At 34.2% G+C, this 23900-nt stretch overlaps 1 protein-coding gene across 9 annotated transcripts in view; it reads left to right on the top strand.

Annotated features, from left to right (window-relative positions):
* The window catches only part of PCDH15 (protocadherin related 15), a 1819045-nt gene that overhangs the window by 1222311 nt on the left and 572834 nt on the right, over positions 1–23900 (top strand). For all 9 annotated transcript variants that reach the window (XM_055274344.2, XM_055274341.2, XM_055274340.2 and 6 more), the window contains one exon: positions 18839–18999. In XM_055274344.2, coding sequence (XP_055130319.1) covers positions 18839–18999 — 161 coding nt within the window. The remainder of the gene's footprint in view (positions 1–18838; positions 19000–23900) is intronic.

The raw sequence follows: 23900 nt of genomic DNA, 5'->3' as shown, positions 1-23900 counted from the left end.
TTTAGTTCAGTTTTTACTGTTCACTATTTTTCATGGAAACTATCATATTCTGAGTCTATCCCTCTGCAAATCATTTGGTAAGTGCTAAAAATGTAATGGTATCTCCTGTTGATAGATTTGTATTTTGCCAAAAACCTTCTTGAGAAAGAAAACTTTGCCACCAAATGCAGTAGTTCAGATGATAATCATTTCAATCTCTGTAACAATTGGAGATATGATTGTGTTGCCCCATTGAACAACTGTATAAGCTGACAACCATTAGCTAGAAAGGTACTTGACTTCATACTGCCACTGTGTTTAGAGCAGAGTTTGTTGACAGCTTGTATGTAGTAAGGCTGATTTTATTAATATGTAGATTTTTTAAGCATAGGGATTAAAACAGGCTTGCAAAATGCTTGAATCTAAATTCAGATGGAAATTAGCCAAACATCTTAAATCATTAATTACAATGTTATCAAAACTTTAAAATTTTAATCACATATCAATGATTAAAAGTTATGATGTACTTCTCTTAGCCATACTCTGGCTAGAGGAGCAGCTTTCTCATGTTGCAGCAATGCAATTTTTTTTTTTTTTTTTTTTTGAGACTGAGTCTCACTCTGTCGCCTAGACTGGAGTTCAGTGGCATAATCACGGCTCACTACAACCTCCACCTCCAGGGTTCAAGCGATTTTTCTGCCTCAGACTCTCGAGTATCTGGGACTACAGGAACGCACCACCATGCCCAGCTAATTTTTGTATTTTTAGTAGAGACAGGATTTCACTATGTTGGCCAGGCTGATCTCAAACTCCTGACCTTAAGTGATCCTCCCATCTTAGCCTCCCAAAGTGCTGGGATTACAGGCGTGAGCCAGCATGCCTGGCCACAAATTTTTTTGGGAGCAAAATATAGAATTATGTAATGTTATAAATACTATCAATATGATCTAAGCACAATAGAAGCTAATCAATTAATACATTTCTTTTTTTTTTTTTTTTTTGAGACAGCCTCACTCTGTCACCCAGGCCAGGCTGGAGTGCAGTGGCACAATCTAGCCTGACTGCAACATAGGCCTCCTGGGTTCAAGTGATTTTTCTGCCTCAGTCTCCCGAGTAGCTGAGATCACAGGCGCCCACCACCACGCCTACCAAATTTTTTTGTATTTTAAGTACAGATGGGGTTTCGCCATGTTGACCAAGCTGACCTTGAACTCCTGGCCTCAGGAGATCCGCATGCCTCAGCCTCCCAAAGTGTTGTGATTACAGGTGTAAGCCACCACACCCGGCCAAATTAGTATTTTTTTTTAATTAAACTAGCTTTAAAATGTGTATGCAATTCTTACAGTGGAAAGAGAGAGATTGAAACAAAGTACCTATACTATAGAGCAAATTATATAACTAAAAGTTGATTTTATACAGACACATAAAGGAAACTACAACTAAATAATGTCCAATACCACAATGTTATTATACACTTGCTTTATGGCACTTGCTTTCCTAAGCCAATCACTTAAGCTTTAACTCATAAATTTCCTCTCAATTTCTTCTGAATCTATATCCCATTGTTGATTGAGATTCTCTTGACAAGACCAATTCAGAAGACACTGCCGTGAGGAGGTAATGTGCAGATATGTCTGTTTGCCCTTTACATCCACTCTTTACTTGCTCAGAGATGCATGGATTACATCAGAAGGCTCCTGAGCCATCTGACATTGAGTTGGCTTCCACACATGGGCAAAGGAGAAGATGAAGGGGAAGAGGCGAATAATAGCCAGGTATGTGTTGCATAGGTTCTCTCCAAGCTGGCTGCCTTCTTTTCTAAACATGGCTCATGTTATATGACATTTTCCCATTAGATTATGTTTTTTTTTTTTCCTGATGAAATTTTTCTTCTGTATTCCTTGTTTTGTCAGTGTATGACATTACATCTTATAGTTCCCCTATACCCTACTCACACCTCTCTTAAGCTCTCCTTTACTAAAACACATTGGTTTATCTAAATTTGAGGGTGACATTTTCTTGCTGGTACACCAAGTGTTATAGTAATTGGTGCTTGAGTTGTCTCCAAGAAAAAAAAAATAAAGCTCAAAATGAGATTCTTGGATTGGAGTGTGCATATTAAGGATCCATGCATAAACTCCTTTCGTGGAGGTGCGATATTCACATAGCATGTGGCTAATTTTTGCCAGGCATCACAATTACTCAAATGACACTTGTGGTGGCATGGGATGAGTGCAGGTATAGAGTATTGGATGATCATGTGGCTGAAGCAATTTCTCACTTAGCAATAGTAGTAATTATTATTACATTTGGTTTCTCATGACAACCAAGTATATATTCTCTATATACTTGAGAATGTATATATGGAAAATGTAAACTAACAGGTGTAAAATGCACTAAGAGCACATGGAGAAACAGAAGGTCATCAAGGTAGCTTTGAAAGAGCCCACCTTTTTATAATTATAAGTGTAGAGATGAAACATATTTGGAACTCTCAACCCTTTTGGTCCTCTTAACCTAAAGAAAAGGCACTGAAAATTGGCACTGGGGAAAAAAAAGAGACATTGAGACATGAGATGGGAAAATGATAAGGGTGAAAACATTGAATCTCTCAATTTCCTGAACTTTCTGGCTAGTGAACATAGACCCTCTCACTTTCTCTAGTCCTCTTCTGCCTAATAGCCTTACACTAACTATACTTGGACAGTTTCCTCAAGAACTAATGTCAATTCTTTTCATGACCCACTTATATCATCTCTCATTGATTCTAGGGCCATAAGAAATGTTAGCTTTTAGCCAAGACAGGAATATAAGATCTTTTTCAAAACAAGATAGCATATACTACAAAATAGGTGTAGGTTGGCTGGGCGCGATGGCTCACGCCTGTAATCCCAGCACTTTGGGAGGCCGAGGCGGGCGGACCATGAGGTCAGGAGATAGAGATCATCCTGGCTAACACGGTGAAACCCTATCTCTACTAAAAACATACAAAAAAATTAGCCGGGCGTGGTGGTGGGTGCCTGTAGTCCCAGCTCCTCAGGAGGCTAAGGCAGAAGAATGGCATGAATGCGGGAGTCAGAGGTTGCAGGGAGCTGAGATCACACCAGTGCACTCCAGCCTGGGTGACAGAGAGAGACTCTGTCTCAAAACAAAACAAAACAAAAGGTATAGGTCGTTGTCACTATTGGCAGGGAGCTAGAAATCATGCATGGGAGTGAATTCTAAAGACGTTAGACAATGGACAACAAAATACAAAACTTGCTGAAGCTGAATTCTTTTGCATGAATGCATTCACTCTGAATCCAGGGTGTGATGTTTTGGCTACCACAGTGAAAAGTGGCGTTAATAGTCTGCTAGATTGGTTAACTGAAACTAAGTCTCAATAATAGCTTATAGTTAGTGAAGTCAAAATGTCTGAACTTTTACAGCACATTATAAAACAAGGTTCTCAAATTTCAAGATGCATCAGAATGATATGGATGGCTATTTTATTTTATTTTATTTTATTTTATTTAAGACGGAGTCTCACTGTGTCGCCCAGGCTGGAGTGCAATGGCACGATCTGCAACCTCTGCCTCCTGAGCTCCAGAGATTTTCTTCCCTTAGCCTCCCAAGTAGCTGGGATTACAGGCACCCACCACCATGCCTGGTTAATATTTTTTTGTTGTTGTATTTTTATTAGAGATGGGGTTTCACCATGTTTGCCAGCCTGGTTTCGAACTCCTGACTTTAAGTGATCCACCCTCCCTCAGCCTCCCAAAGTGCTGGGATTACAGGTATGAGCCACCATTCCCAATCTCATGGATGGCTATTTAAACACAGATTGCTGAATCACGATCTCTGAGTTTCTAATTGCAATAGTTGGGATGGAGCCGTAAATACGGATTTCGAACAAGTTCTCATGTGAAGCTGCTACTTATGTCAGGGGACCACAATTTAGAAGCATTGTGATAAAGCCTACTTTAATAAAGTGAGACACACAGACAAGCAGCATCAACTAGAAGGCTCTACCTTCCTACCCTATATCTACTAAATCAGAAGTTAAAATTCTAACAAGATCTCTAGGTGATTCATGTGCACATTAAAGTTGAGAAGCCCTACTTTAGAGGAGTTTAAAAGTTCAGAGTGATGGAAATGTGCAATGAATTTATCTTCATGTGTAATCTGATAAACCAGCCTTTATCTATAGACTTCTAAGATAACCAGAGGACATGCACTTCAGCAAGATTTAACAAGTATATTGGTAAAAGGGCATCCTGCTTCCTTGAAGAGCCCTACGGTTTGTTTGTTTGTTTGTTTGTTTGTTTTCTTTGTAGATTAGGGATGTCAGTGAGGGATGCTGTAACAGAATGGGCTTCCTGGTCTCAATAGGGATAAATAAATGACCCTGTGTGTAAAGTGCTCATAGTGACCTAAATGGGATTAATATATGGGCTCAACAAGATAGCACTACTAAGGCTAATCTGGTTACCTCTGTTGCTGATACTCAATGTGCCAGTAATAGAACCCAAATCTGAATCCCTATTATCGTATCATTCCTCAGGGAAACAGCTCACTGACCAGTGGCGTTAAACCCACTTTTATCATGGAGGAGGGTCCTTATATAGATAAATACTATTCAGTATGGATTTGTGTTGTCTGTAGACCTTCTACCTGAAACAACATTCATATGCTCAGAGAACGTCTTTCCAATGCTTTTGATCATTATCTGGTGGACATACAACCTCATTTCCAACAAGGTGATTTATTTTAAGGTGAAGAATCATAGCAAAGAGCTCACACCACAGACTAATCCAATAATGTTACTACAATGCCTACCATTCAGAAGCAGCTAGCACAAGAAGATGGTGGGATAGAATTCTTAATTCTCTGATAACGGCTAGTAGAAGATGAACTTCTATGAGGTTTGGTCATTCTCTTACAGTATGTGGCGTATGGTTTAAATTAGAGGTCACGAAGGCATGCCCTCTCCTGAATAGCTATGAAGGAGATGGCATGACATAACAGAGCCTGGGCAACTTGAAGTGAAGATGAAAATGATCTCTCTTCCTATCTTACTTAACAATCTTTGTGAATAATTTTGGCTTTCTTGTCTGTGACCTTCAGCTGGGTGACATTTGAGTTCTAGGACCAGAAGTTGAACGCTTTGACAACGAAACTCAGCCATTGTTCTGTCTAATTGGAAGCTCAGATTGTCCTCTGGCCATTTTTGGACCCTTCATGCTGATGAACATTTGAACAGAGAAAAGACTTTCCATACTTGTGGGGGATAATTGGCCTAATGCCTTGTAGCAAATACAATAAGGACAAGTGAAGCAAGAGGAATAGATGTAAACATATCTGAGTGTACAGTTCAGTGACATTAAGTATATTCATATGGTTGTGCAACCATTACCACCATCCATTTCCAGAACTCTATTCATCTTGCAAAACTAAAACTCTATACCATTAATCAATAACTCCCCATTACACCCTCCCCAAGTCCTTGGTAACAACCTACTTTATCAATGATTTTGACTACTTTAAGTACCCCATATACGTGTGTTACCAAAACACCAGGGATTTGGTCTAGGTCCTGCTGTTTGCCACACAAACTCATTCACTGAGACGATGAATATTGCCAAGGAAGAAGGCTTTAATCAGGTGATACAGCCGAGGAGATGGGAGCTGTCTCAAATTCATCTCCCTGACTGACTAAAACTAGGGCTTTATATAGCAGGGAAGAAATGCAATAATGTGCAAGAAACAGGAATTACAGAGGGGCAAGAAAGCAAGCATAATGAATGAGGGATCCTGCGTCTCATTGTCTGGATGTGGTGATATGGTGAGTTTTTTGATACTTTGAGAGGCCTGAAGGTCATTTTGTAAATTTCAAACTTTCGGATCAGAAGAGTAAACATCTATGTTTATTAAAAAATATATGGAAGTATTGGGTCCGTTTCAAGTATAATCATGCCATATTTGTCTTTTCATGAGTGGCTTATTTAACTTAGCATACCAGCCTCACTGTTGATCCATGTTGTAGCATGTGTCAGAATTTCCTTCTTTTTCAAGGCTGAATAATATTCCTTTTGCGTATATACCACATTTTGTTTAGTGATTTATCCATGATGGATGCTTAATTTGCTTCCAAGTTTTAGCTATTGTGAATGATGCTGCCAAGAACATGGGTATTTAAGTACCTCTTCCAGAGACTGCTTTCAAGTCTTTTGAGTATATACTCAGAAGTAAAATGGCTGAATCACATGGTAATACTGTTTTTAGTTTTTGAGGAAACATAATGTTTTCCACAATTTCCATATGATTTTATTTTAAACTTTCAATTTTTTAATAAAAATTGTATATATTTCTTTTGTAAAACATGATATTTTGATATGTGTATGCATTATAGAATGGTTAAATCAAGCCAACTAACATATGTATTACCTCACTTATTTTATTGTACAGACAACACTTAAAATCTACTCTCTTAGCAATTTTCAAGTGTACAATATATTGTTATTAACTATAGTTACTAGGATGTAAAATTAATCTCTTGAACTTGCTTCTTTTGTGTAACTGAAATTTTGGGCTGCACCACCTTACCTTCCAACCAACAATGTAGTATTTCAATTTCTCCATATCCTCGCCAACACTTGCTGTTCTTTAGGTTTTTTGTCTAGTAGCTATCCTAATGAATGTGAGGTGGTTTATTATTGTAGTTTTCATTTTTATTTCCCCAATGATTAGTGATGTTCACCATCTTTTTGTGTGTTTATTGATTATTTGTATATCTTCTTTGAAAAAGTATCGATTCAAGTTCTTTACACACTTTTCAATCAGATCATTTGTTTTCTTGTTGGATTTCAGAAATTCTTTATATATTCTGCATAACAATGCCGGTTTATAGTGGGAAAAAGTTATGTTGAGAAAGTAGATAATCACTTTCAGGTGGTTCTCTGATTAATATTTGAATAATATTATGTATAAATAATAAAACATATTGAAGTATCTGATTATTATATGAAGTTAAACCATCTTCCTCTTTCTTAAATACACTGTGTATAGAAAACCCTAAAGCAAGCTTGTCCAACCTATGACCCGCAGGCCACATGCAGCCTAGGACAACTTTGAATGTGGCCCAACAAAAATTTACGAACTTTCTTAAAACATCAAGAGATTATTTTTTGGGATTTTTTTTTTTTTTTTTTTTTGTAGCTCATCAGCTATCAGCTGTCACTAGTATTAGTGTATTATCTGTGTGGCCCAAAACAATTCTTCTTTCACTGTGGCCTAGGGAATCCAAAATACTGGACATCCCTGCCCTAAAGATTCTACACACACACACACACACACACACACACACACACACACAACTAATAACTAAATTCAGCAAAGTAGTAGGATACAAAACCAATGCACAAAAATCAGTCGTACTTGTATACCTAACAAGTAATAAGCTAAAAAAGACATTAAGAGAATAGTTCAGTTTTCAATAGCATCAAAAAGAATAAAACACATAGGAATTAATTTAACCAAGGAGGTGAAACATTTATGCAACGATTATTAGAAAATATTTGTGAAAGTAAAGTACTTTGTCAGGCTTTAAAATAGCTTCTTCAATGTGTAAAATGATTTTCATCATCTTACAGACCAAATGAATAAAATGACCTTTAGAAAATACCTGAAAGGATCTTATTTAATTTAGTTAGTTTATTTATTTGATTTTTTAAAAAGGGCAAGTACTTGTGCTATTGAAAAGGAATATGACTTAGAAAGTTTACTTCATTTGCAGTTAGAGAGTACATTAAATTAAATTTGTTTGGCTGGATTAACCTCTCAAATGATAAGCCTATCAGAAAACTTTGAACATTTGAGTACTCTTTAGTTAATTACATTTTTGGTGCTTTAATTATCAAACTTAAGCTTCTTTATTTTTCTACAATAGGCACTGCCATAGAAAAACATGACAGAATTAAGTCTTAATACTTGCCCACTTTTACATGAAAAAAGCAAACTGTGCTTGAGCATGTATGGTTATTAAATATGTTCTCCAATTAATTGTTTCCAGAAGCAAATTACCTATAGAAACAAAACATTTTTCTGTAACATAGTTCTAATTCACATTTAGTATAGTCATAACATCCTTCTGTTTTATTATTTTCAATAACTTATTAAATAATTTTGCCTTATTGTTTACAGGATTGTTAATCTGAATGATTTTATAGGTGAGAAAACAGATTTAACTGTAGGGTTATGACAACTCAGAATTCTCCTAGAGGTACTAAAAAACCACATTTTCTATTGTACAAATTTATCTATGGAATAAAAGGTTTTAAATATCTTATATTAAAAATTAAATCTGAAATCAAAGGAGAAATGGGGGAGGATTATGATGTGACCTTTCTCTCTGCCTAGAATATACACTTGGATTTGGATCAACCAGAAACTCAAAAAATAAAATAAATGGAGTTGTTGAAATATGTTCATTGATTCACTACTACCAGTTAATTCCACACCCATTTCTTAAACATATTCTTTGTCTTATATAATTTTGTTCGTTGTCCTACAGTCAATTAGGTGCTTTTGTTTATTTTTTGAGCATGTGGATTGTCTTTACATGGAATATTGGCTGGGTTTTAACTAATATTAAATATGTATAAATACACAGATAAAATCAAAATCATATTTGATCATAAATATAACGTAAATATTTTCATTCCTGTTATAACCATAGGAAGACTGAAAAACTAAGGGAAAACACTTTAATTTGTTCTGTGATTAAAGTTCTATTGACTCATAAGCTTAACAAACTTACTTCCCCTATCCAAAGTACTATATATGCAATCTTTAATAATTAAACTACTGTGATGTTGATAAATTTAATACAAACTCTTCAAACATCTAAAAGGGTAGGCAAGCATACCCAAGAGGATTTTTTTCTTAAGGCACTTAATCAATTCTTTAAATCTAATCAATCACACTTACAAATTTACTGAATCGAATTATTTAAAACTTTGAAATAGTGTTTAAAAGCTTAGTCAAAATTTTTATATTTCAAATCACATATCAAATAACAACTTTCTACAGTTGCATTTTCACTAAAAAAAGGAATTTCACAAGTTGAAATGAAGTTTTAGTAAAAAAAAAGGGGGGGGTGGAATCTTCAGCTTGGTAGAGATTTAATTTCTTGGTTAGGGAATTGAAGAAAAGCCCAAAATTTGAGGCTTATAATTGATTCTAATGGAGACACAGGTTAAGAGGTTGGGCTTTTTTTCATCAAGTAGGGCATTTTTGGCTTTTATCTTTTCAAATCAATCTTTCACATACATTTTAAAACCATATTTTTGGCTGGATGCGGTAGCTCACGCCTGTAATCCCAGCACTTTGGGAGGCCGAGGTGGATGGATCCCTTGAGGTCCGGAGTTCAAGACCAGCCTAGCCAACATGGCGAAACCCCATCTCCACTAAAAATAAAAATAAAAATTAAAATTAACTGGTTGTGGTGGCAGGCACCAGTAATCCCAGCTACTAGGGAGGCTGAGTCACGAGAATTCCTTCAACCCAGGAAACAGAGGTTGCAGTAAGCTGAGATTGCGCCACTGCACTCCAGCCTGGGCAACAGAGCAAGACTCTCTCAAAAAAAAAAAAATAATAAAATAATCTATGTTTGTTTCTTTGATTTCAACCCCTGAGACATATTTTTCTAATGAACAGAACTGCCTGATTAGATTCTACACTCTTTTTTTCTTTTTTTTGGTTGAGGAGAGTGGGGTATGAACATTCTTTTCTACCCACTTTAATCATTATGTTGAAACACACACACACACACACACACACACACACACACGCACACACGGCATGGTCTGCTTGTACTTTTAATTTTAACTGCAGCAATTTGATGGTCTGAAAATAATAAAATATTGCAATATTCTGAGGGTATGAACCTTTCCTATTTACACCAGTCTGATAATTAAATATGGTAATTCTCTGAAAGTCTTTATATTTTCTCTTAGTCCAGTTAATACAGTCAGCAAATGCTAATAAGTACTAATAAGCGTTTTTGATCTTAGTAGTATGACTTTTGTTGCTTATTATCTTGTCCAATTTTGCTTTTGCCAGCAAGAAATGGCCTTTTATTTCATGAAAAATTCAACAGTTACTGTGAATAAACTGTTGCCATCTTTTTGTTTTATATTTTACATATGCATACATAGTCCTTTTTTTTCTTCCTGGTATTTATGTATGTTCTGGGCTTCTTTTATTTCAGTTATAAAGAAAGTACATTTTACATTTAAAATCATTTTGTTGGTAATGTTCCGAATTTAATGAAAAATAATATATAACTCCTCTATACGCTCAAATCTATATAAATTCCTAGTAGCTGTAGGATGAAAAATGTTATTCGTTGGGTAATTGCGTGCCTCCACTTACATTCAATTTTATTTTTTCTCATAGAACTCTATATTGCTGATTGTAAAAATCTTGGGAACTTGCTTAAGCTCACAGTTAGTAAGTAGTGTGCGGCCAAGATTCTGAACATAGATCTTGTGACATTAAATCCTGTATAAATTACCTGTTATTGTATAACAATATCATTAAAATTAGGTAATTTAAAACAACACACATTTATTATTTGACAGTTTCTTTGAGTCAGGAGTCCAGACACAGCATAGCCAGATACTCTGCTTAAGGTCTCACAAGAGTATAATCAAGGAATTGTCAGGGCTGCCATCTGATCTGAAACATGATTAGGGAAGCATTTGCTTCCAAGCTCAATTAGATTGCTACGTATTCCTTATGGACTCAGAACACAACAGAGTTTGTGTTCTCATGTTATACAGACACATAGACACATGTATACAACATAGAATCTCATGTTATGTAACCGTATAATCACATACATGGGAACTAGAAACATAGACTTTTCTCTGGGGTAGAAGCAAGTCACGGGTTTTTTTGGACCATCCTTAATCCCCACTATCCTCTTTTATGGGTGGCAAGCTCTAATGTCACAGATGACATCTATATCTATCTCTGTATCTATGACCTAGGGAAATTGATTCTAGGGTCATGTCAGTAATTATATTATACTCTTCTCCCATATTTTAGAGTCATTTCCATTGTAATCTTTTGAACTTTTGTGAAAAATATTAGGCCGGGCGCGGTGGCTCACGCCTGTAATCCCAGCACTTTGGGAGGCTGAGGCGGGCGGATCACAAGGTCAGGAGATCGAGACCATCCTGGCTAACACGGTGAAACCCCATCTCTACTAAAAATACAAAAAATTAGCCGGGCGAGGTGGCGGGTGCCTGTAGTCCCAGCTACGCGGGAGGCTGAGGCAGGAGAATGGCGTGAACCCCAGGGGGCGGAGCCTGCAGTGAGCTAAGATCGTGCCACTGCACTCCAGCCTGGGTGAAAGAGCGAGACTCCATCTCAAAAAAAAAAAAAAAAAAAAATTATAGGGCATGAAATTCAAAATAGTGAATTTATACGTATTCAGAATTTTTGAATAACTTTCCCAAGAACTGAAAACAAAACTAAAAAGATGTTTATGTTTTCATATTTTAAAAATGTATATATCCAAGAGAAAAGCAAAATATAGGGAACTAGGGAAAGGAGAACTAAACTGTCAATTAGTAGAACCAGGTTTTTGTTTTGAATCTGCTTCTATTAGCTAGGTTGTCTTGGTCAGGTGATTTTTAACTCTTGGGATTGGAAAATGTGGAGATAACAGAGGATTGACTTTATGTTCCACCTATACATACATAACAAGGGATGCTAAGTTTCCTCCTAGTGCTAAAATTTTGTGACTGAATTTTTACTTGTATAAGTGACTTTTGAACAAAATAAACATAAATTCTACACCAATATGTACAATGTATGTGCATTTACTTAGTACTTTATTCATAACATAATAGAATAATAGATATTTAGTAAGTGCCTAAATATTAAGGTATTTCTTTCAGTTTCTAAAGAAAAAGCTAAAGATAGAAGAACAAAACTCCAATTCTGAAGGGTTTTTTTTTTTTTTTTTTTTTCTGAGACAGAGTCTCACTCTGTCGCCGAGGCTGGAGTGCAGTGGCACGATCTCAGCTCCCTGCAAGCTCCGCCTCCCGAGTTCACGCCATTATCCTGCCTCAGCCTCCCGAGTAGCTGGGACTACAGGCGCCTGCCACCACGCACGGCTAATTTTTTGTATTTTTAGTAGAGACCGGATTTCACCGTGTTAGCCAGGATGGTCTCAATCCAATGCTGAAGTTTTATGCTTGGATTTCTATACCTACCCTAATACATCATCTATTATATTATATATCCTGAAGAAATATAATAAGTAAATAAAATATAATGTTACCTGAGAGATACAAGTGAAGTACATTTTAATAAAGTCTTCCACTTTGCAATTTTTTTTTTCTTTTGAAGTAAATAAAATTTAAATTTTAAGGACCAACATAGTTTTGCAGAGCAACATGTTTTTAATACTTGTAAGTTTTTATTTAATTGTTGGTGACTTGGCATTATTTCTCACCCTTAGCAAGAATTGATGTAATTAATATATTCCTAGCATTTGACTCCAGCCCAACCAAAATTTGTACTGTCATGATGAAGTTGCTGGACACATACATTATATATGTCTTGCTATGTTAAGAGTTTTCCAAGTAGTTATCTAGATACAATATGTACATGCACGTAGTTGAAATTTATATAATTGTAAATGAAGAAAAAGTGTGAAAAGTCAAAGAAGAGAGACACTACTTCCAGGAAGGTGCTGGAAAATTTGGATTAAAAAAGAGGATTTGAAATGAAAAATTATATTTTAGCCTGATAATCTTGGAATATAGATTTTACTCAATACTAACAGATTAATGGCTATAGTCACTGCTTAACCTCACTGGGAAACTACTTATTAGCTAAATTTTCACTTTTTATCTTTTAATTTTTTAATTAATAATGTACTTTCGGAAGCTTTAATTTTTTTGTTTTGTTTGCAAGGATTAACATGCAAGAGAAATTGATATATGCTTCTGCTTATATGATATAACTAAACATTCTTCTAGTTGGCTCAAAATAGGGAAAGATTGCAGGGAAAATCTTAGCAATCCATATTGTTTCTACAAATTTGAATAATTAATTGTTTTAGAGCACCAAGTTGTGGGTTCTACGCACAGAGTGATTTCTCCTTATTTTAATGTTTGGAATGAACTAAAGCAGTCAATTACTCTCTCTCCCTACAGAACTTACTCTCTCAGCTTCATTGAGTTAGGTTAATTAGAAAGGCAGCAGACCCCCCACCAACCTGCCACAGCCACCTCCCAGCTATTTTAGAGAGTAATTCATTTGTATTATAACTATCTATTTAAAGAAGCAAATAACTTTTCCAGGAAAACATTGAATATCAAAATATGATTTATATGACTTTGCATCTCTTTCTCTCTCTCTATCTATATATATATACACAAACACACACATACATACACAAACACACACACACACACATATATGCAATCCATCCGGGCTTGCTATCTATCTATCTATAGTTTCTATAATATACATATAGAGTTGTTTCTTGGTATCCGTGGGGAATTGGTTCCAGTATTCCCCTTTCCTCCCACGGATACCCAAATCCAGGGACACTCAAGTCCCCTATATAAAATGGTGTGGTATTTTCATGTAACCTATTCACATTATTCCATATACAGTCATGTGTAGCATAACTATATTTTGGTCAATGACAAACCCCATTATATGATGGAAGTCCCATGAGATTATAATTCTATATTTTTATTGTATGTTTTCTGTGTGTAAAAATATGTTTAGATACAGAAATACCATTCTGTTACAATTGCCTACAATATTCAGTACAGTAACATGCTGTACAGGTTTGTAGCCTAAAAGCAATACACTACACCATATAGAGTAGGTGTGTAGTAGGAGATACATCTAGGTTTATGTAAGTACACTCTATGATGTTTGTACCATGACAAAATTGCCTAAAGACACATTTCTTAGGATATATTCCTATCATTAAGCAAACTTTATGACTATACTTTAAATCATCTCTAGATTACTTATAATACCTAATACAATGTAAATGCTATGAAAGTAGTTGTTATACTGTATTGTTTAGAAATAATGATGAGACAAAGTCTGTACATGTTTAGTAAAGATACAACTATCGATTATTTTCCTAAATATATTTGATCCCTGATTGATTACTTCCATGAATTAGAATCTCATGGATATGGAAAGCCAACTGTACATGTATGTATGTGTGTGTGTGTGTGTGTGTGTGTTATGTGTGTATATTTCCTAATAAAACCAAGCACTATACTGAGGATGAGCAAAAAGTATACTATATATTCTATATAAAGATCACCACTCATGAATATGGAAAGCCAACTGTACATGTGTTTGTATGTGTGTTACGTGTGTATATTTCCTAATAAAACCAAGCACTATACTGAGGATGAGCAAAAAGCATTCTATATAAAGATCACTACTAGTATGAATTTATTGAATAAGGCCTTTTCCTGCCTTTAAAACTAACTGTTTCTATGAGAAAATTCAAGACTGAGGTTAGAAAGTGGGAAGAGTGGTGGTCAGTCTCTGGTGATAGTAGCCCTCGATGGTTTGCCTATCAGCTGAAATGTAGCATAGAAAGAACTGTCCGTTAGAGGCATGGGGACTTCTTTACAGTTGTGTCTCAAAGAGGCATTCGCTTTTACCTTCTGACTTCCAATATTGATTACTGTGGATTTAAGTCTTTTGAATTCGTATAAATTCTTTCAGACTGCTTACTACACTAATGTGTTGACCAAACATAACCCTAACTTTGTGAAATGAAGAATAGACTTGGTTTGTAAGTCTTCTGTGACATAAAGTAAGTTATTTTTAGCCAAAAATGATTTCCTTCCAAAATGGTGTTATCAACAACAATAACCATAATTTTCATTTTAGAAATTCTTACTTCTGGCGGGAACTATAGTCAGCACTTCACATGGGTTATCTAATTTAATCATCGGAGCAAACCAGTAGGCTCTTCTTTGATGTAAATTACATTATACACAATTGGCAAATAGAAGAATAAAGTTGGTATAATGAGGAAGGTTTATTGATTTATAAGTTATTTTCTAGTTATTTACGTTTATTCATACATTTGATATTTATGCTTTGATATGGTCTGGATAAGCTTTTTTTCACAATTAAAAAGAAAGGGCTAGCTATGTAAGAAGTCCTTAAGAAAAAATGGAAAATCTATTGAAGAACATTTATTCTGTACAAATACAGTCTATATTAGCAGTTACATGAACTCCTATAATTTAATATGTTACTCTCTCTTGAGAATCAGGAAGTACATAAAAAGAAGCTGCAAAGTTATTTATCTGAATTAATAGGCTAATAAAGAGGCTAAATGAAAGAGGAAGTTTTCCGTTTTTATAAAAAAAGTCCCTAGAGGTAAATGGCCCTCAATACCTACTTCTTGAAGGATGAAGCACAAATCCCAATATTTAAGGCTGTAAAAGATTGACCAGCCAAGAAATGTGTTGAAAATATCAATAAATATTTAACTGTGCTAATATTTTTAACATGATTGTGATTGTTTTGATTTTTATTATTGTTCTAAATACAAGAGAACAAGTCTTTTTCAGGAACATACATATAGTATTATAGTAGAAATGCCTTTTCTATTGTAGTACTGATTTTATAGAGGAGAAAAATCAAGGGTAAATGAGGTTAACCACTTTCACATAGTTGGTAAGTGGTGGATTATGGATTGGATTCTAAGCCTATCCATTCCAGGGCCAGCTCTCTTAACTTCTATTATATGAGTATCAAACTAAATTTAATTCCATTTTCTGGACTGCCACCATTTTTATTATGATGAAAGGAAAATGCCATGTAAGGTGAATCCCATCTTGGGTATTACCTATTCTGCAAGACAGGCCTACTCAGGATTACACCTGTTGATCCCTTTATTATAAGTAAATATGTCTCTTTACCACTATTAAACATTGCTTGTTCTAGCTGATATTAATAGAGCCATCCAGTTTTCTTATTTAGTGTTGTGTCGTGCCTCTCATCTTTTTATTTTTAACTTATCTGTAATATTTAAAATGAAGTCAAGGAAGAGAATACATTTAAACATCAAATGAAACATGTTAAGCGAAAGGTTTATTGGCAAAAAGGCAAGTTTGCAAAGTAACGAAGGAGGAAAGAGAGCATATTATCCCAATATATCCAGAGTATTCTGGTGTTTAGCTGCTTGTCAATATTGTCTAGAACACTAGTTTTTCAGGTCTTGAAAACTTAGGATGTGTGGAAAGATACAGTCACCACTGCCGGGATAGGGAGAGACAGGAGTTTCTGGCTTAATGCTAACTGTAGCTTGGGTGTCACATATTCTTCTAAGGAGAGGGGTATGGGCACAGTTGTTCAGGCAATTCAGAGTGAACACTTAGGTTAATTTTTAAAAAATATGTATATTGCTCCTTGTATCATGTCTGCCTAAGCTTTGCTCTCTTCTCTCTCTCTCCCCTAAACATTTGGCTTAAAGCAAGATGGTATATGAAAATTTGAGAGGCTTTTTTTTTTTTTTCTTTTTGGCAATACAAATGGACAATTCTAAAGGGGAAAGCGGGCAAGCAAACAAAACTCTTTCTTTTTCAACACACCAGCAGTAGAAAGATTTTTTGTTGAGTTTCAATCATTGAACTCAGGAGTGAGCTGAGAGCAAGAAAACTATAGATCTTTTCCGTGAAAACTAGAATCATTAAATAAAATATAAATCCAGATACAGTGTTTTTGTTTCACTACTTTAATATTAGTTACTATTAAAACTTTATCTGGTTATAAACTGTTTGCTTTGTAAAGAGAGTTCAATGGCTCCTCCCCTTAGTGTATCTGCTTGGAGCATATATATATATATGGAGCATATACATATATATATATATGGAGCATATACATATATATATGGAGCATATACATATATATGGAGCATATATATATGGAGCATATATATATATGGAGCATATATATATGGAGCATATATATATATGGAGCATATATATATGGAGCATATATATATGGAGCATATATATATATGGAGCATATATGTATATGGAGCATATATGTATATGGAGCATATATATATATGGAGCACATATATATATATATATATATATATACACAATCAGAAGATTTGCAGTTGCTACTCTTAAACACTATTGAGTCAAGATATTAATGTTAATGTTAGTTGACCTGCCTATTGTACATAAGTTTTCTTGATCATAAAATAAATTCCCTTTCAATTTCTCAATTGTATATTGAAATATAGATCAAATATCTTTTCATGATGAGTTGTGTGAAGTATTTTTAAATTAGTATGTACTGGGGCCTTGAATATATATACATTCTTGAACATATTTATAGGCAGTAAAATGCCATCAATATCTGATCTATACTTTGGAGTGTATTGTATGTAGATTGTGTATTTGCCATTTCAGTCAAAAATAAAAATACTCATTCCACTCAATATTCATGTAATTATATCCTAGTATGTGAAAAAGTGCAAAAAAATTGTGCCATTTACAAAAGTATGTGTATGTGAGACAACATTTGTGTTTAAACATTATTCTGGCTTGTTACAAAAGATTCATGGTTCTTCCCAGCATTTCTTAGACAGATAAAGACCGGTAGTAGTAGTATGATAAAGAAATATTATAGATAATTATAGTTCTTATTAAATTACTGAGAAAATATTTTAAAGAGGCTTCCACTTTTCTTGTAATTATGCAATGGTATAACATTTAGGCCAATTTCATGCCTTAAGAAAATGCAACAGATACATTTTTCATTATATTTTTCAAGCCAGATTCATATTTATGGATTCTCTATATATTCTTGAGTGCTGTCCTAAGGCAATGAGTTCTCTCGATAGTTGCCATTTATTCTAGTGTTTTTTGGAGGCTACATTTTACTTGCATAGCCACATCTCTTCTATATCTGTAAGTTTAATAAAATGGATCAGTTGAAAATGATTGCTCTAAGCCATGGTACATTATTATTTGGCAAAGGGATCATTGCTGCGTGAGGGAAAAATGGTATTTGAGTTGCATCAGTGCTGTTTGCATTCGACATGTAAAATGCATGGGATCTTTAACAGAGTAGAAAGGGTTAGAGACATAATCTTTTCAAGTTTTATTCAAAAACTGTCTACAATTCAGCTTGCTGAAAAAAAATAATAAGAAAGCAAGCACTGAAATGTTACACTGGCATAGTGCATTGTTCTAGTGGAGTAACCCAGGCGTGTCTTAAAGAAGAATGGCTTCTATTCCATCTCTGCACACTAGTTTTGTCTTTCATGTCAAGATTTATGTTTTATGTATTTGCTCTAAGATAAAAAGAAGCAGTTCTCACCATGGGAGACTCAGCTACCTTTTAAAAATCTCTACTTTCCTCTTCCTTTCTTAGTTTCACAATATCTTTTTTTCGCATCAGAGGTCTTACAGAATTAATTGAGACATCAGACTCTACTATTACAGGCATTTCCTTTTGTTCAGGATAAAATTCAGTGATAACTCCTGTGAGAAGTGATAGATGGGGGGAAACAGATTTATGTTGTTAGAGGGAAACACAAAATGGATGATGGAACTCACCGTGTCTGAATCTCTGCCTTCCACCAAAAATATTATTTATAAATAATATAATGCAGATATTTTGACCTTTTGGTAAAAATATTTTCTGTCTTATGCTAGATATACAGTTGAGTATTTTCAGCTGTAAAACTGATTGTGAGCCAGCCACGGTTTAAGAGCATGATCTTTGCTAAAGAATTCATATGAGTAGAATATGTTTTCAAATAACTTTCTTTGGTTTGCAGGTACAATTCTGGTGGACAACATGCTGATCAAAGGGACTGCTGGAGGACCAGACCCCACCATAGAACTTTCTTTAAAGGATAATGTGGATTACTGGGTGTTGATGGATCCTGTTAAGCAAATGCTTTTCCTGAACAGCACCGGGAGAGTTCTGGATAGAGATGTTAGTGATTTTTTTTCTTTGCTCCTGTAATATAAGTTTATTATAATTTAAATGTCTATGTGTGTGTTTATATGATATTGAATTATTTATATAATTTGAATGTATTTCCTGACTATATCAACAACAGTTTCTTTAACTCATTGAAAGAAGAATGAGAAAGGGAGGGAACATCTGTGTCTTAGAGAACCATTAGACTTCTCCTTTAATATCCTGGAAGCTTGTCAATTTCTGAACAAGAGAAATTATGTTCATAACAACATCAAATAGCTTCTTTTCTTTCAGACTCTAACTTGGTAGCTGCAAAAAGAGCTTGACTCCTCTGTCCAGGCCAGTGTCCATTTAACTGCTAAGTTTAGTAGTTTTATCTCCACATTGTATCTTGCATCTCCATCCATCAACATAACTTTAGTATAAGACCTCTTAGTCGTCACTCATATAAACTAATTGTTCTCTACCACCTGTCTTGATTCAACCTATTCTACATTCAGAGTGCTGAAGCAGAGAGTATGTCTGCAGATATCTTTTCATTGCAAACTGTTTTCTATCTGGCTCTTGAGTTTTCCTAGATTCAAGATGCACCCTGTCTATATAATTTTCCTTTTACTTAGAAACGTACAAACTACAATCTAAGAAAACTAATGTAATTATTGTCCCATGACCATAATTCAATTTTTTTTTACCATACCTTCCCTGATGTTCTTTTGAACATAAACTTTGAAATCACTGTTATCCAGCGCTATCAGTTGAATTTTATATACTGCTAGGACATATCTTAAATGCTGCTTCTGTATAAATTATTTTCTAATAACACTGGTATGCAATTCCTTGTTCTAAAATCCATATTATTTAATAGTGTTTTTGACTGACTTTATTTATGATCACCTCATATCAGTTTTATAAAAGTTACTATTAGTGTCCAAGGACTATGTCATATTAATCCTAACCCACATTAAACTTTTCATATAACAAATACCATTAAATAGACTGAATGTCCTTAATAATTCACTGTGAAAACTCTACAGATCTATCTACATGTCACATATGTGTAAATGTATTTTCAAATTGATATTTTCTTTTTAGGTAATATCTTCGGTAAATATGCTACTATTCATTGTGAAAATTTAATTTGTGAAGGACACTGACAACTCTGGCCAGCCATTTCCTTTAAGTTTGCTTTTTTATTTAAAAGTCATTTCTAAAACGCACAATGTCTTATTTCCTTTCACTTTCACATTACTTGTGAAATAGGAATGATTATGTATAAAGGTAGTAAGTCCATAGACAGAACTATCATGAAAAAAAGAATTCACTCCTGAGAATTAGACAAACTTTGCCTATGCTTTATGAAAAATAAAATCAATTCCTACAGATTTGCCAAAAATTCCTTCCCTGTCCCCCAAATCATTGACTTCCAAATCATTTGGTTTCTAGAAAAAAATATATTGGATTGAAGATTTGCGCTATAATCTACACTGCTAATATCAACACATCCCCTATAAAAACCTTAATTGTCATGTTGACTTCTAAATGATTGAGAAATTCATAACAAACATTTCTATTTAATATTTTTTTCTTTTTTAGAATTACAAAATTTTTACATTTTGTGGGAAATTTTTTTCTCTTCACGCTCTCAAACCCACGTTTTAATGATAATATCCTTTAATTGTTGATATACATCATTCCTGATACACACATCATAACCTATACACAGGTACACTAATACGCAAATGTGCAAGTATACATTCAGAGTATTGTGTTCAGCACTCATTTTTAAATTGAAATAATAGCTTGCATGTTTAGGTATATACGAATGGTAATAGTTTTAAATAATTACATGAACACAATTTCTACCTAGCTTTTTTTTCTTCTTTGATGAATAAAGCAATTAAAGAAAATTAGAAAAGGTCAAATTACCATGACTTATTTTTGCCACCAGTTATGAAAGATAAAGCAAAATTTCCCTAACGCATTCTGAAGCATCTTGGAGTCCCTAAACTCCCACTAATGGACTTAGTAGAACTGTACTTTTATTTATGACCTTCTTATACAGCACAATCGAATCTATGCCAATACAAAATTACATTGTGTGTTATATATTAGCCACAGGGAATTTTTGCCATCGGTGTGATCCATCATGGTTATAATTTATTGCCCTCTAAGTTCTAGCCATGCCACTAACAGTTGCAGAGGGAGCTAAAGTTGAGAGTGATAACAGTTCCAGGTGACCTGGTTAGATCTAATTTATGGGAACTTAGCAGGACTAAGTGAGGCCTCAGTACACAGTGCCTTTGATCCTCTATTTGGTAAGATTGTGACCTTTTGGTCCCAGTGGTACCACTCCATGAAGAATTAGAAGTTGAGATAGAATGTTTTTATAAGTCTCTCTTGCAATAATTGGAAGATAAATAACTTTAAAAGTGCATAATTCACCTCATTGTCTTCCAAGAGGTGTGCCAAGGGCAAACAGTACACATATTTATTTTGTTTTTAATTTACAATTAAAATATGCTGGACCTCCCTTAAAAAGTCTATTAAACACTTGAAAGCTGGTAGTAAAAATGGAGGTCATCTACTTCAAATTCTTTCCAGGAAACTTCTAAGAGCTAGTCTTTTTCAATGGTCTTTTATCCTCAAACTGGCATATTTCAGTGATGGGTCTTGTTTTATAGAATAGTCTGTTCTATTCCATGTCACTTTTTCCTCCTTATTTTTCTTTATCTTATACAAAGACAAATGTGAAAAAAAGAAACCGAAGCATTACAAATATCTTAGCTCATAATGGCAAGGAAAAGATATTGGAAATGAGAAGGTATAAATTTATTTGTAACACAAACTATACTCTTCTACTGATAAGAATCTCTGCTCTCTTTGTTGTTTTATAAAACTTTTATGGGTACATAGTAGGTGCATATGAGTTGCATGAGATATTTTGTTACAGGCACATAATTATTTGGTGCAAATTTGGATTAAGAGAAGCCCTCTACTTATGGCGAAAACATGCTTTGAAATGTTTTTCAACTATTTTTCTTATTTCTGCTCTCTAAAACTACAATAAGTCAACTAATGGATGTTTCCGTAACAACCATTTAGATATTTGACAAATCAGATGTTGTTAAATTTAAAATCCTCCAATTTTATACATTCTCAAAAGTGTTCAAATTTCTCTTCTACGCACGTGTAAAATGGCACCTGTTATAATCTACCTATATATTATTAATACATGATATTATTAATTAATGTACAGTATGCATTAGTGTTCCAGTAGCCCATTTACAGTGCTGGCATGTAAAATCAGCTTTTAGCTATCAAAATTTCACAATTACATTTTTACATTAATGTTTGTAGCCATCTATTACATTTGGGTAATTTATTTTTTTCTATTACAAATTGGAAGATAAAATTTATTATTGTAAAAGTTTACCGTTTTGTAACCCATTATTATGGCTTATTAAGATGCCTTTGAACCATGTCTTTGGTCATTAAATGTATTTATACATCCTTCCAAGGTTTGTAACATTCACAGATTTTATACACATGATTTTAATGCCTTCATTTGTATCAGTGATTAAAGGTGAAGTAGAGTAGATATGAAAACGTATGTGTCATTTCACTAGAGGCCTCTTTTCATATGTCAATGATGCCTCAATTTACTCTTTCTAGGTAGCATCACTCAGACAGCTACAAATTCAAGTCAACTTTCTTTTTCATTGTTGGCCATAAAAATATCTTGAAACTAAATAATGATTTCTTTCAGTTTAGATATAGTTTCTGTAGCATTTTTCTCATTTACAAATGTGGCATGCATTATAGATTTTGTTTTTTCACTCTTTTGGATATTTATTTTTTTGATAAATAAAATGGGATATGTATTTAATCCATTAGGTGTTTAACATATGCCTAGTATAGTCTAATCACACGCAGTATTTACAATTCTCATTGGTGTAACTGTTAGCCTTAATTTTATAGATGAATAAACAAAGCGTAGAGATACTTTGTACTTTTTCCTGGATCATACAGTTAGTAGGTTATGGAACTGGAAGCCATGCAGTTTGACTCCAGGTCATCTGTCTTAGGCACAGGGCTGGTTACTGGAAAGAGGGGTACCATCGTGACTAAAATAACACACAGGTTTTATTGAGCTTCCAGTCTAGCGAAGGCAGACAAACCAAAACAAGTACATAAAATATATAATAAGCCAAATTTTCAGGGAGAAATGCAATAAAGAAAAATAAATTGGAAGAAATTTGAAAGGAGATGTCAGGCTGGAGACAAGGATTTTAAGATGGAGGGGTCAGGATAGGACACTGCAAAAATGACGTATTTAGAGATAAAATTGTATAGGCTCAAAAGGTGTTTAAAAATCACAAAGAAATAAGTGTAATATTGCTGTCACATAACATAACTTCATAGTGTTATACAAAAAATGCTATAGTAAATCTATATTGATAAACATGGGCTGATATTCACTGTGTGCCTGTGTGTCTATAACATGTACATATTTAGAGAGAGAAAAAGATTAGCAAAATAAGCATTTAAATGTGTAGAATAAGTTTAGTTGGCGGGATTTTGGATTTTCTCTTTTGATAATCAGTATTTTAAATTTGATCAGCAATGAACATATAATGTTCCAGCAAAAATATAAATAAACATAAAAGTTAAACAATCTCTCGTCTCCAGGAATTTATTAATTAACACTTTTTTCAAATTAAAAGTTTATATTATTGCTTCTTTAATCTTTGGGGGGCAAACTTCGTTTCATCCAATCAATTCTAAGCATTAATTTTGTGGTTGCATTCATCAGCCGTCCGCTAACTGTGAGCATAATGCTACCTGAAGTGCACACACTGAGATACAAAATTAAACAATAAATTAATTATTATTGTCTTCTCTTGTCCTTAAAA

Source organism: Symphalangus syndactylus, chromosome 4 (genome assembly GCF_028878055.3).
Source record: "Symphalangus syndactylus isolate Jambi chromosome 4, NHGRI_mSymSyn1-v2.1_pri, whole genome shotgun sequence".
Lineage (NCBI taxonomy): Eukaryota > Metazoa > Chordata > Mammalia > Primates > Hylobatidae > Symphalangus > Symphalangus syndactylus.
Note: the sequence above shows the minus strand (reverse complement) of the source record. Positions and strands in the feature narration are given on the sequence as shown.